We start from the raw sequence: 12,730 nt of genomic DNA on the forward strand, positions 1-12,730 counted from the left end.
TTAAGGCTTGGCAACAAGTGTTGCTAGTGCTCACTGTACAAACCCCAAAGATATTTATTTATTTTTTCCTTACCGTATATAACAAAATCGAAAAAAGTTATTAACTCTAAATAAAATAAAAATAACTATTAATAAGTTATAGATTAACATTTCAATTAGTGTTCAAAAAACACTTTCTAATTTTTATTCAAGTTAAAAGATGTATAGCTCGAGCAATGTTTTAAAATTAACTAATAAAGCAGAGGACAATTTATAGAATAAACACTCCAAAAATAAAAAATAATTATTAGTGTTGGTATACAAAAATATATTTGGAGAAGAAAAAAGAATTTAGTCGCTTCAAAAATGACATTTTAGTCGCGCGTATGTTATTAATAATAATTATAATTATAATAATTCAAGGGTTAAAATTATTTTACATAAACAAAAATAAATTAACAATAAAAATATATGTATATAAAATAAAAAATAACAGTAGCACAGAGAGGTCACGACATAGTGTTGACGTGCACAAAGTTGAGACAAATATAGATGATATCTGACAGTGATTAAAATTACCGTTTCATATGAAACGCTTCGATGCAAATCTGTAGAAAGTGTTTAATTTTGAGAAATTGGTGGATTATACCAATAGCAAAATGAATTCTTATTTCCCTCATTATTGCTGATTAATAGTTCTTAGATTTATATCAAAAGTAGAATGAACTCCTGTTTCCTTATTTACATCCTGATAACAGGTTTTACAATTTATAAGTGTTATATAGAATAAATATTTATAATAGCAATTAAATATTGTATGAAATTGATTTTTAATAATTTAGTATTATAATTTTTACGGAGAAATTATAAAAAATTATAAAGTAGTTGTTATTATTGTGGTAATCGTGCATGAAAATTAAAAAGTTTGATGGAATACTTAAAAAAAATTAAAAATTCTTACTTGTGAATAATAAATGCTGAATTACAATGAATTTTTATCACAGACCAAAATATACTTTTTTAAATCAATTTTTGCGCCGATTTCAAATCTGTAATTAGATTTTTTCTACTATACTACCTCATTTTTGAGATTATTACTTATTTGTAAAAAAACGAGTATATTAGTACTTATGAAAAAAAATTGTATTGATCCATACAATTTTCAAAAAGTTATAGCAATTTACAGTTAAAGAAATATATAATCGAAAATTTTAACACGAAAATTGCATATTTTTTAAATATGACATACATTTACAAGGAGTGAGGGAAACTTTTTGATTTTTAAGGGCAATGTCTCAACTGGATACGATTTATGATCTTATGGCGTATCTTTGAAAGAAATTGATCTGGTAAAAGCTGAGAATAAGTGAAAACAGAAAAAAACACATCATAGTAAAATTAATACCTTCTCAGCTTCGCATCGAAGCTAAAAAAATTTAACTAGTTTTATTTATGTATTTGGTAATTTTTTGGGGGAATAAAATAGCAACTTTTAAACAAAAATTCATCTTTTTTCCTTTAATCATATGTTAAATTAAAGCTTGTATTACGTACTGTAAATAAAAAAAATTGTCCTGACGATTTATCATTTACGTACAAATGGCTTGTAAATTTTCACAAATTTTGTGTCAAAATTTTTCATTTTATATGTACAACTTAACTTGCTATAACTTTTTAAAAAGAAAAATTTTTTTTTGTTTTTAATTAATTTTTTCATTTGAAAATACTCGTTTTCTAATAAGTAGTAATCTCAAAATAGAGGTAGTAGAAAAAATCTAATTACAGATTTGAAATCGGCGCAAAAATTGATTTAGAAAAGTATATTTTGGTCTGTGATGAAAATTCCTTGTAATTCAGCACTTATTATTCAAAATTAGGATATAGTAGTTCAATTTTCCTTTGGAATAGTCCACCAATTTCTTAAAATTAAACACTATTTACAGATTTGTTTCGAAGCTTTTCTTATGATGGTAATTTTAATCACAGTCAGATATCATCTATACTTGTCCCAATTATTTTTTTTTTAAAAAAGAGAGTAGAAAAAAAATTATGTAAATTTATCGAATTAATTAATAATTACTCCCTTTAGAATGGAGAAGGGCCTCCAGAAAAAATGTTATCTACTAGTCATTTATAGAGATATAATTATACCGATGTATTCATATGTACAGTGAGTCAAGCAAATAGTCGGACATCGTCTAGAAAAAATAATTAACCCATTAAATTTCCATAGTCTTACAGACCTTAGTATGTTTTAATTAATCATTTAAACATTTATCTAAGGATGTTGTTCATGTATAAAGCTCTGTAAGACAATGGTAATTCGATAGATAAATACATTTTTGATGTCCGAATACTTACCTCGCTGTATATATTATTTTATTAGTTTATGAATGTTACGCATTATATGTATTATTAAATTAGAAAAAAATGAATTATTAGATTTCTTAATATTTGTGTGATTTGCCTATAATTGTGTTCATTATTTTATGTAACACAAAATCAATCATATGTATAATATTACAAAATGATTCATACCTTATTTGTGACATTAAAACTGGTTTGTCAATTATATAAACATTAAACTTTATTTTTTAGGTATCCAACAAAAACTTTTTTGTAATAACAATACACAAAAAATAATAATAACATAGTGTATTGTATATCTGAAGTGAAAATAAATTTTGAATTATCCAACACAAATCAGCTGTTAACCAACGACATAACTTGTGTAAAATTTAAAAAATAGCTTACTGATTTTTCATGGAAAAAATAAAAATTCAATTTTGAGCACTCCTGAATTTCTCAAAACAACTGTTTTGTCTCTAAAATTTAACCGCCATTAATATCGGTTAGAATTTAGATAAATACAAATTTTAAAACATTATAAATAGTTTTCATGAATTTTTAATAATTGTTTCTTTTTTCAGAGATTAATATACTGGTAAGTTCTGAAATTATGATCTACTGTTATATATTTTCTTTTTTATTAAGTTTATAAATCTTTTGGTAAAACTTTTCTAATTAAGAATTAAGCGTTACTATTATATTATTTTCTTTTAGATATACTAAAATTTGTAATACTTATTAATATATCATTTATTATTCCTTTAGAGTTGGCAAGATGGATGCTTATGATAAATTAGAAAAAATTGGTGAAGGCACTTATGGAGTAGTATATAAATGTATGGAACGATCATCAAAAGAAATAGTTGCCGTTAAAAAAATACGAATGGAAATGGAAGATGAAGGAATACCAGCTACTGCTATAAGAGAAATAAGTATATTAAAAGAACTCAACCATCCAAACATTGTGAAGTAATGATTTTTAATTATCTATGTTTTCAACACTTAACCATTTTTTGCTTCTTATAGTTTGCGAGAAATTCTTATGGATGAATCACGGCTATATTTAGTATTTGAATTTGTTCCTATGGATTTGAAAAAGTTTATTGATTCTAGACCAAAAAAGCATTTAGATGAAGGTACAACTAGATCTTTTACTTATCAGGTAAACAATAATACTTATATTATAACTAATTACTAATCAGTACTTATTTTTCGTTAACACATTTACATACAAGAGAAGAAACGTTTGTTTTTATTTTAAACTTAATTGTTTATTTCAGATGTTAGTTGCTATATACTATTGCCATGTACGGAGAATACTTCATCGAGACCTAAAACCTCAAAATATTTTGATTGACACTAAACATAATATTCTTAAAATAGCAGATTTCGGATTAGGCCGTACTTTTGGATTGCCAATTCGTGTCTACACTCATGAAGTATATAAAATTTAATTGATATTTTTTGTAATGTGAGTAATTAAGATGAAGATAAATATTTATTTTCTTATTAAGGTTGTAACTTTGTGGTACAGAGCACCAGAAGTGTTATTAAATACACAACGATATGGATGCCCTGTTGATATTTGGTCAATAGGGTGTATATTTGCTGAAATGGCACATGGTAGACCTTTATTTCAAGGAGATTCTGAAATTGATCAACTATTTCGTATTTTCAGGTAAATTCCATTAAGTATAATTAAGTTATTTTATCAAAATCTTAATTAAAAACACATGATATAAATTCTGTATTTTCATTTTATAAATTTTTTAATATTCACATGATTTTCTCAATCATTATTTCAATAGCAAAATTATTTTTATAAAAGAATTAATTGGTACATAAGTAAAAGAGCAATAATAATTAATTACATTTTTAGGAAAATAAACAATCTTTTTTATGTTTATCATTGTAAAAGGGAAAAAAACAAGAAAAGTAATTTTGTTGTAATATGAGAAAAAAATTATTTTTATTCATATTTGAAATTAAAAAATGTATTTATGTATAAATTTTAAATAAAAAATTTGATACTTAGTAAATAATATATAGGTGATTTTTAAATAATTAACATATAAAATAAAAATGATCTAATAAGAAAATGGCTGATCAAAAAAAAAATGTTTAAATATTATTTCCCAAGTCATTAACATTTTTCAATATAGAGTGAAGGAATAGCATGACAAAGTATTATGTAATGATAAAAACAACATAACCTATACTTCACTCTACTCTATATTTTAAAATTGTTATAACTTCCCAGAAAATGATCAAAAGTTGTTATCAACCAATAGATTTTTAATTAAATTTTTTTTATTTTATTAACTTGTTAAATATGTATGTTGCCATTTAAAAAATAAAGCTGAAGTCCTTATAATGTACAAGAGATGAATTAAAAAAAATACTTAATAATTAATTCATCACAAAAAAAAAATATATATATATATATATTTAATTAAAAATTACCAAAGAGGCTTCTCTTACTTAAATATTATTTTAAAAGAAATTGAGTGGCTAATATTAACAAAATGATCAAAATAGACTTGTTTTTTAGCAGTCTAAAATATGTCAATTATTATAAAATTACTTAAAGTTATTATATTATTTTACTAATATCAACTGCTATTTATTTATTGGTACTTATATAGTATTTCTTATTAAAAAATCATACTGTTTCTAGGATTTTAACAACTCCCAGTGAAGAAACATGGCCAGGAGTTTCAGATCTTAAAGATTACAAACCAACATTTCCCAAATGGAGCGACAATCTTTTAAAAGATTCAGTTTCTAATTTGAACAATGACGGATTAGATTTACTACTAGTATATTACATCAAACATCATATTATTTTTAATTTTTTAATATACTATATTAATTTTTAGCAAACGTTAATTTATGATCCAAGTAAGCGAATTAATGCCAGGGATGCTCTTCAACATCGTTACTTTAAAGACCTTAACAAGAGCATTTTGCCAGCTCTTCCAGAAATTAAATTTTCTTCACAATAATATTAATTAACATCAAATTTATGGTCTAACCAATTAACACTTATTCTTTTGATGTGTTTAAAATTATTCATTTTGAATAAAATAAGCAAGTGAACACATCTATTGTAAAATTGTGAGTTATTTACATATCATTTTGAATTATTGCTGTATTATAATAAAGTAAATCCATTATTATATTTTATTAATTTAATATTGAAAACTTAAAAAAAGTAAACTGTTTTACAGAATAAGGTGTATTATTCATTTTGCATTATTTTTTTTCCAAACAATGAATTGTATAAATCTTGTTTAGCTTCATCTGACCATGGTGATTGATCATTAGGTGCCATGAAATTTATTAATTTAGTGTGTACTGTATATCTAAGTTTTCTACCTTTTGTAGATCTAGTATCAATTTTATGTTTCATTTTACTTCTCAGTTTTTGCAATTGTAACCATTGCCTGAAATTAAAAAGAAAATTTTTTAGTAAATTTATAATTATAAAATTATAATTAANATTTTACTTCTCAGTTTTTGCAATTGTAACCATTGCCTGAAATTAAAAAGAAAAATTTTTAGTAAATTTATAATTATAAAATTATAATTAATTCAAATAGATTTGACTTTCTAATTTATGTTGAGTTATAAAATGGAATCCTCACAAAAATAAAAAAAAAAATTTTCTTTTATACAATAATTAAAAGTAAACAATATTAATATTATTAATGTATACAGAAAAAAAACCAATGAAAATGAAATGTTGAATAAATTAAGTTAAATAAAATATATTAAATAAACTATAAATCTTAGTTTTAGTTTAGATTGTTATAAAGGTAGGCAAAAACTGCCCATGCACTCAGACCTCCATTGTGCATACTTTCTACCAAATTATATTTAGTTTCTTCATATAAGTGATTCTACTAAAATATTATTGCCATTGTTAAATACCTAAAACTATATATATATAGGACGTCCTACTAAACCACACCTATATATATTCAAAGAGTTCTGTCTCTTAATCAAAATTAAGTATCTCTTTGGGTTTTAGATTTTAGATATCATCTTTTTTCGAGAAAAGATTTTATCAAATTTTTAGATTAATCTTAAATCTTACAAGGTAATTTTATCATAATAAAATTTAATATTTCAATACCATTTAAGACTGTTGTAAAAAAAAAAAAAACCAATGCGTGTTATAAAAACGCATGGATGAAGTAAAACACCTTTCAGTCATTCATTTGATAAAATATTAGGTTACTAAAATGTATAAGAAAATTTTATATTGAAAATCATTTTATAATTCAAGACCTATCAGGGAGATCAGTATGTATAACAAAAAACAATTTTCAAGAGAGACATTACTGAATAGTCAATAGAATTCTGTGTATGCAACATTTCATTGTAATTAATTTTTGAAAAATTCAATACACAAAATATGTAGCTTAATTTATTAACAACATTGAATTCTATACATTTACATATTAAAATGATTTATATTAATGATCTCTGATAAATTTTTAATTTTAATAAAAATAATCCTACTAAGATATAAGATTTATCTTAATACAAGAACTTACTTTCCAAGTTGACTGGGATCTGTAATATCTGCAGATTTTTTTTCAATATAATCTCTAAGTAATTTATGATAAAAATCATCATCATCAAATATCTCTGGATCAACATCATTGTTTGTTGATTTTGAATCATCTACAATTTTATATTTGGAACGTTTTGTACGAGTTCTTTCTATTAATCTATTTTTGTCAGCCATAATTTGTTCAATTTGCATTAAAGTAGGCTGATCAAAAGCAGAAAAATCAGATTTAGCTGCTTTTCCTGAAGCAATTTTTGTACGCTCATTCCAAAACCTAATAGTATCATCTCTAAATGGCTTAAAAATATCATATTGTTCTTTTAAACTTTTATCAAAATCTTTACACTTCACTCTATCAAACAATATATCATCTTTTTCTCTAAAAATTAAAAACATTTATGATGATGTAATTATACATTTATATTAAATATATACTTACATAGTTTTCATAAAGTTACTGTTTTTTGTTAATAATTTAATCTTTAAATCAAACAATGTTTCTAAAAATTGTTGTAATGATTTTATTACAACATCATTATTAATAGATTCACTAACCAATAGTTCACTATTATATTTAGGAAGTTGATTAGCTGCAGCTAAACATTTTTGTAATTTTATTCTAGCAAGTAATAAATTATCATAAATAGCTAAAAAAAAATAGTCATTAAATTCTAAAATCACAATGCTTATTTAGATATTATAATGTATATTACTAAGTTGAGTGCGAATAGCATTTCCTTTTTCGATGTCATTTTCATTACTAAAAAAAAATTCAACAATAATTTTTGCTTTTAATTTGTAGCTTACTTATTTAGCTTTATAGCTTACTTTGTTTCAACAATTAGATCGTTTTTGTCATCATTATATTTATCATCTTCTATTTCACTTTCATCGGAAAGTATGTTCCCTCCCGATTCATCATCCATCATTTCAGTGTCATCATCAACATCCTCATCATCTTCTTCATATTCAGAACTCGGAGTGCTGTTATCCATGCTTTCACTATTATTAGAACCATTTTCTAGTTCCTCCTCAGATGACATATTACTTAAGTAAACAAGTCATAAGTTGAATTTATTAAATTTCCAGGCGTTTTATATTAGAGAAACAGTAGACAAAAAAACATTTATGTCTGCACATTCTTTTGAATAACGTGTAAATATTATCATAGTTGGTAAATTTATCTATAATTTTATGATAAAAAATAAAAACGTTACCAGTATAAAATAAAATATTTAGTTTAGGTTGGCAACAACGTTTTAATGATCCTCATTGGCTATTTCATTACTCGTAACCATTTTGGATTTAGATTGTTTAATGTTTTTACGTCTTGCACAAATCGACTATATGAATTGTTAAAAATCATGTTTACAATTTACATGTGCTCCTAAACCTCATGAAATTTTTGTGTTCTGTGATTCTAATTAAAATTTTTTATAAATTTGATTAAGTCATTTTAAGTTATAGTTTAATCATCGGTTTCTATCTAATATTTATAAATCTTTAAACAGTTGAAATTTTCGACTTCATCAGATCAACGTCGGGATTATTGTGGCAGCTAATTGTAAGTACATAAATTCCACGTATTTAACCAGGATATTTTTAACAACAGTAAATTTAAGATTCTTATCCCAAAATATGGTAAAAATTTACCTTTATACAAAATAATTTTTTTATCATATGCCATTTATTTATTTAATAATTAAATATTTATTTTTCTTTAAGTTATAAACTTTAATTTATCAATCATTAATTGCTCCTCTCACTCAACCCATATTTTTAAATTTCCATAAATTCGGGCCCAAAAGTTGTTATTGATCTATCATTTTCTATTTTTTAAACTTGTTAAGTATGTATGTTGCCATTTAAAAAAATAAAGTTTGTACCCTATATAAGTTAATAAATGTTACTGTTATTTATAAAAAGTAATTAATATATGATAAATCAAGAAATATATGCAACTAAAAAATCAAACATTTTGTTTTAATATTGTATTTATTTTGCAAGTAATTAAGTGATTTATAATAAATTGATCACCTTGTACAATTTATAGCACTTGAAAAATTATAATCTAACTTTTATACTTGAAAATCAAAGATTATTTAATTTATGCTTAATAAATCCATAATATTTTTACATTATTCTATATTATTCTCAAATTTATTAAAGTATACTTTTATGTATACTAATATTAATTTAAAAAATTTTCATCATCAAATAATGCAAATATTTTAATATGAGTATTAAAGATAAGTAATAAATACTCTTTTAACTTGTGCTAATTATGATATCATAACCAAATAAAAAGTATATCAATTATAATTATACTTGACATGTTGAATTTTAATTTTTAGATGCCAAGAGTATCTAGAAGAGCAAATTCCAGCTCTTATGAGCCTCAAAAATCCTTATCTAGGTCAAGAAGTAGATCTACTAGACGCAAACGCCGTTATGTAGATGATGGTGATGAATACAGCTCATCATATAGGTATTTATGTTTATAAATATATATCAACTATTAGCAAGATATTGACATAAATCGGTAAATAAAAAACAAAATTTACATGAATGACAAGATCAAGTCGAAAATTCAACTCTATGACTTTTATTTACTAATTAATTATAAACAGATATTTAAAACTATATTCATAAAGCTTTGTTTCATAAATAAATATTCATGGATTTAAATTTTTTTTTTATGTTCGTCCAAAAAATATTTAAATATTATTACATACAGACACTAGTTCCCTGGGTTTTGTTGGCTTGCGCCTACAGATACCGTCCGTGCCTTGGCGCTGTGCGCTATTAACGGGGGGGATAGGAATTACTGCAGTGGGCAGCCATATAGACAGCCAGCGCAGAATGTCTTCTAAAGAACACCAGCACCGGTTCCCCTAAGGGTTTTCGTATCTTTCTTGAGCCGGCCGTAAAACAGTTAAGTGCTTGTTGGGTCCGGTCTACCAAAAGGTATTGTGATTTTGGGGATATCTATCTAGCACCGGTCCTGCAGCCACCACGTTTCAGCCGAGGTAGGCTCCTCAACCTTGGAGGGCACCTGCGTCCAGCATAATATGAGTTACACTGGTCGCTGGTGAGGCTTCCTCCTCCCGTGGTACCAACAAGATTTTTATTTCTGTCACTATTCTGGCTTCCCAGGCCGGCTAGTGGTGAACCTAATTACATATCTAAAATAAATACATTACAAATAAATATCTCCATAACTTATTATGTATTCTGACCACAATGTTCTTGTCATAAATGCTGTGTCCAATATTAAAATAAAAAATATCTCAATATGTAAATTACTCTATTAAAATTAAATTGTTAGAAGTTTCTAAAAGATAATGTTTTATTGAATACTATAAAAGTTTTATCAAGTTTTTCTTTTATTTACTTACCATTTTTGATAAAATTATATCTCTTTATGTAACTTAATAGTTACTTCAACATGGGTTGATAAGAATTTTTAAAACTGTATAGGTAAATTATAATTTGGAGATCTATTAAGTAAAAGTAAGGCATTTAGAGCAACCTTATCATAAAATAAGGCCACCAAGAAAAATCTGGTTGATCTACATTAACTTTGCCCTATGAAGACAAACTTTATAGTGAGATTTAAATATTGCTTACTTGAATTTAATTAATTTGATTTTTTCTTTATTATTAATTTTTTTAAATAAAACTTTAACTTGTGTAATTTTTCTCAATAAATTCAATTAAGTATTAAACATTTCAATGAATATTGATTATGAGATCTGAGGGCTTATAAATAAATCAGTAAGTTAATTTTTAAATTTTAACGAAAAAGTAGTAAGAACTATATTTATTCTGACTTTTTAATTTCCTATCACTTTTGCAATAGATAACAATGTTTAAATTAATTAGACACCTTCTAGAATGTCATTCTTTAGTTGTAAAATATTTCCCATCTTTTTTGTTCATAATCAGGCAATAATATAAAAAATTCTATTCAATTTTTTGTTTTTTTATTTACATTTGTAAATACATTTTTATATTATCAATTAGTAGTTCAAATCATTTATTATTATTATTTTAAATTTCAAGGAAAAAATAAAGTTTTCTATTAAATTAAATGATAATACTTAGTTAATATGTGACTATTACTGTTTCTTATTTCAGTAATGGATTTAACATTTGTAACATTGAGAATTATAAAATTTAGTATATGTATATATATTTAACTATGATATTATTTATCCACCTGTAATAGTCTATATATCATTAGTAGTTATGATTGTTGTCACATTTAAGAAAACTTAATTATTATTATTTTTAAATAGTCAGAAAAATTGTGGAATTTTGATGATTTTACCCCTATGATTCTTAAAATTAGATTATACCTATCATATAATTTGACTTAATTTTTTATTTTCTGAGAACACATAAATAAGGTATATCTATTTTTGTAAAACTGATTATGAATTTTTTTTTTATTTACCTAGTAAATCATAATACAGTTAGAGAATTTGAAAATATTTAACTTTTAACAACTTTGATAGGATATAGTTAGTTTATTAGTTATACTTAGAAAACCTTCCATTATAAAAAAAAAAAATTTATTAATTTTTTTATTTAAAAAAAGTATAAAATTTTCATAATTTTGTAGTTCTTGATATCTCCCTCTATATACTATAGTACTCTATTTAAATAAAATAACATTTATTAATTTGACGGAACAAAAATTATTAGGTCAAGTAGTATTGAAAATTTTTATAATTTATTGTTGGATCTCAAATGTAAATAGATTTAGAAACTCTGGAATAAGTTAAATATAGAAAAAATTCTTTATGGTAGAATTTGGTTATTTATTTATTTGTTTATATTTATTTCTCTGATTTCATTGTTTGAGTTCCAACCACAAAAAAGACACTACCAATTAAAATATCTATTTTGTTCTATATAATACATAATTCATCAATTAGAATTATTTTCAAACATTTGTTTATATATTTAAGGATCATAGTTTATGCAACTATTGAATTCATTTTTTATTTTTTTTTAATATTTATTAAATAAGCAGATATTTAGCATTAAAAAAAAAAAATCATAATTTAGGCAAATATTTATTGTTACTTATTATTAATGAGTATGATTACTATATGAAGGTTTGTTTATACTTTCTTTAGTATTCTAGAAGCTATAATACACATGCTTGAATAACAAAAACAATATGTTTCTTGTGACAAGTACATTACCATATTTGGTATAAATAGTAGTAGTAATGTATAATGTCCATAACTATGTGTATTATTAAATAGTCTATGGTACAACCTTGTGTTATAGTATCACTGTTACAGTCAACAAGGTTACAAGAATATATACATTATGTTTTTATTTTTTCTTAGTGTAGTTTTTAAACAAATGATTAAATGAAGTCCATAATAATTTTCCTTGCAATTAATATATTATGTAAGCATTAAATTAAACACCCTTTTTAACATTTTTAGTAATCTTGTATTTTTAAGAGAGTATGCCTACTGTTGCAGAACTTATTTTAATGTACAGGTATACTACATTAATTATTAAATAAAATAATAATTTATTGAATGTGTTGTTCATATTCAATAGAAAAAAATTTTTAACTTCCCTTTTTTTAATAGGTAATTTTCTTTATTAATTGATATATATATACATAAAGGTTAATTTTATTATACTTTTATAACTTTGATAATCTACATTTTTGAACTCTTTTTAGATAAATAACATTTTATATTTGTATCATAGGGCATTTTTTATCTAAACTGACTCACATATCCCGAGGCTTATCTTATAAGGTCTACTAATACCATTTATCTTTATTAT

General features: G+C 23.8%; 2 protein-coding genes across 2 annotated transcripts; one reads left to right on the forward strand and one right to left on the reverse strand.

The window, feature by feature from the left end:
- Window positions 1-2,786: 2,786 nt before the first annotated feature.
- LOC126901705 (cyclin-dependent kinase 1-like) lies at window positions 2,787-5,471 on the forward strand. Its single transcript, XM_050678395.1, has 7 exons — window positions 2,787-2,923; window positions 3,094-3,297; window positions 3,355-3,490; window positions 3,609-3,767; window positions 3,843-4,006; window positions 5,006-5,147; window positions 5,208-5,471. The coding sequence occupies exons 2-7, from the start codon at window positions 3,104-3,106 to the stop codon at window positions 5,331-5,333; spliced, it is 921 nt and encodes a 306-aa protein (XP_050534352.1). The 5' UTR covers window positions 2,787-2,923; window positions 3,094-3,103; the 3' UTR covers window positions 5,334-5,471.
- Window positions 5,472-5,482: 11 nt separating this feature from the next.
- Window positions 5,483-8,087, reverse strand: LOC126901703 (protein AATF). The gene is made up of 5 exons (XM_050678392.1): window positions 7,736-8,087; window positions 7,621-7,667; window positions 7,347-7,554; window positions 6,891-7,286; window positions 5,483-5,774 (listed from the first exon to the last, which is right to left on the reverse strand). Exons 1-5 carry the CDS (start codon window positions 7,948-7,950, stop codon window positions 5,570-5,572), a joined length of 1,071 nt encoding a protein of 356 aa, XP_050534349.1. The 5' UTR covers window positions 7,951-8,087; the 3' UTR covers window positions 5,483-5,569.
- Between the last annotated feature and the right edge of the window lie 4,643 nt (window positions 8,088-12,730).

The sequence above is a fragment of the Daktulosphaira vitifoliae genome, unplaced genomic scaffold (genome assembly GCF_025091365.1).
Source record: "Daktulosphaira vitifoliae isolate Bord-2020 unplaced genomic scaffold, ASM2509136v1 Scaffold_3, whole genome shotgun sequence".
Lineage (NCBI taxonomy): Eukaryota > Metazoa > Arthropoda > Insecta > Hemiptera > Phylloxeridae > Daktulosphaira > Daktulosphaira vitifoliae.

Excerpts from the sequence above, each read along its gene's own strand:
- LOC126901705 (XM_050678395.1), top strand. The coding sequence starts at position 3,104 with ATGGATGCTTATGATAAATTAGAAAAAATTGGTGAAGGCACTTATGGA. Across the intron at positions 3,768-3,842 it reads TTCGTGTCTACACTCATGAA|GTTGTAACTTTGTGGTACAG; the intron begins GTATATAAAATT and ends TTTCTTATTAAG. Across the intron at positions 4,007-5,005 it reads CAACTATTTCGTATTTTCAG|GATTTTAACAACTCCCAGTG; the intron begins GTAAATTCCATT and ends TACTGTTTCTAG.
- LOC126901703 (XM_050678392.1), bottom strand. The coding sequence starts at position 7,950 with ATGTCATCTGAGGAGGAACTAGAAAATGGTTCTAATAATAGTGAAAGC. Across the intron at positions 7,668-7,735 it reads GATCTAATTGTTGAAACAAA|TAATGAAAATGACATCGAAA; the intron begins GTAAGCTATAAA and ends ATTTTTTTTTAG. Across the intron at positions 5,775-6,890 it reads GATCCCAGTCAACTTGGAAA|GCAATGGTTACAATTGCAAA; the intron begins GTAAGTTCTTGT and ends TTTTAATTTCAG.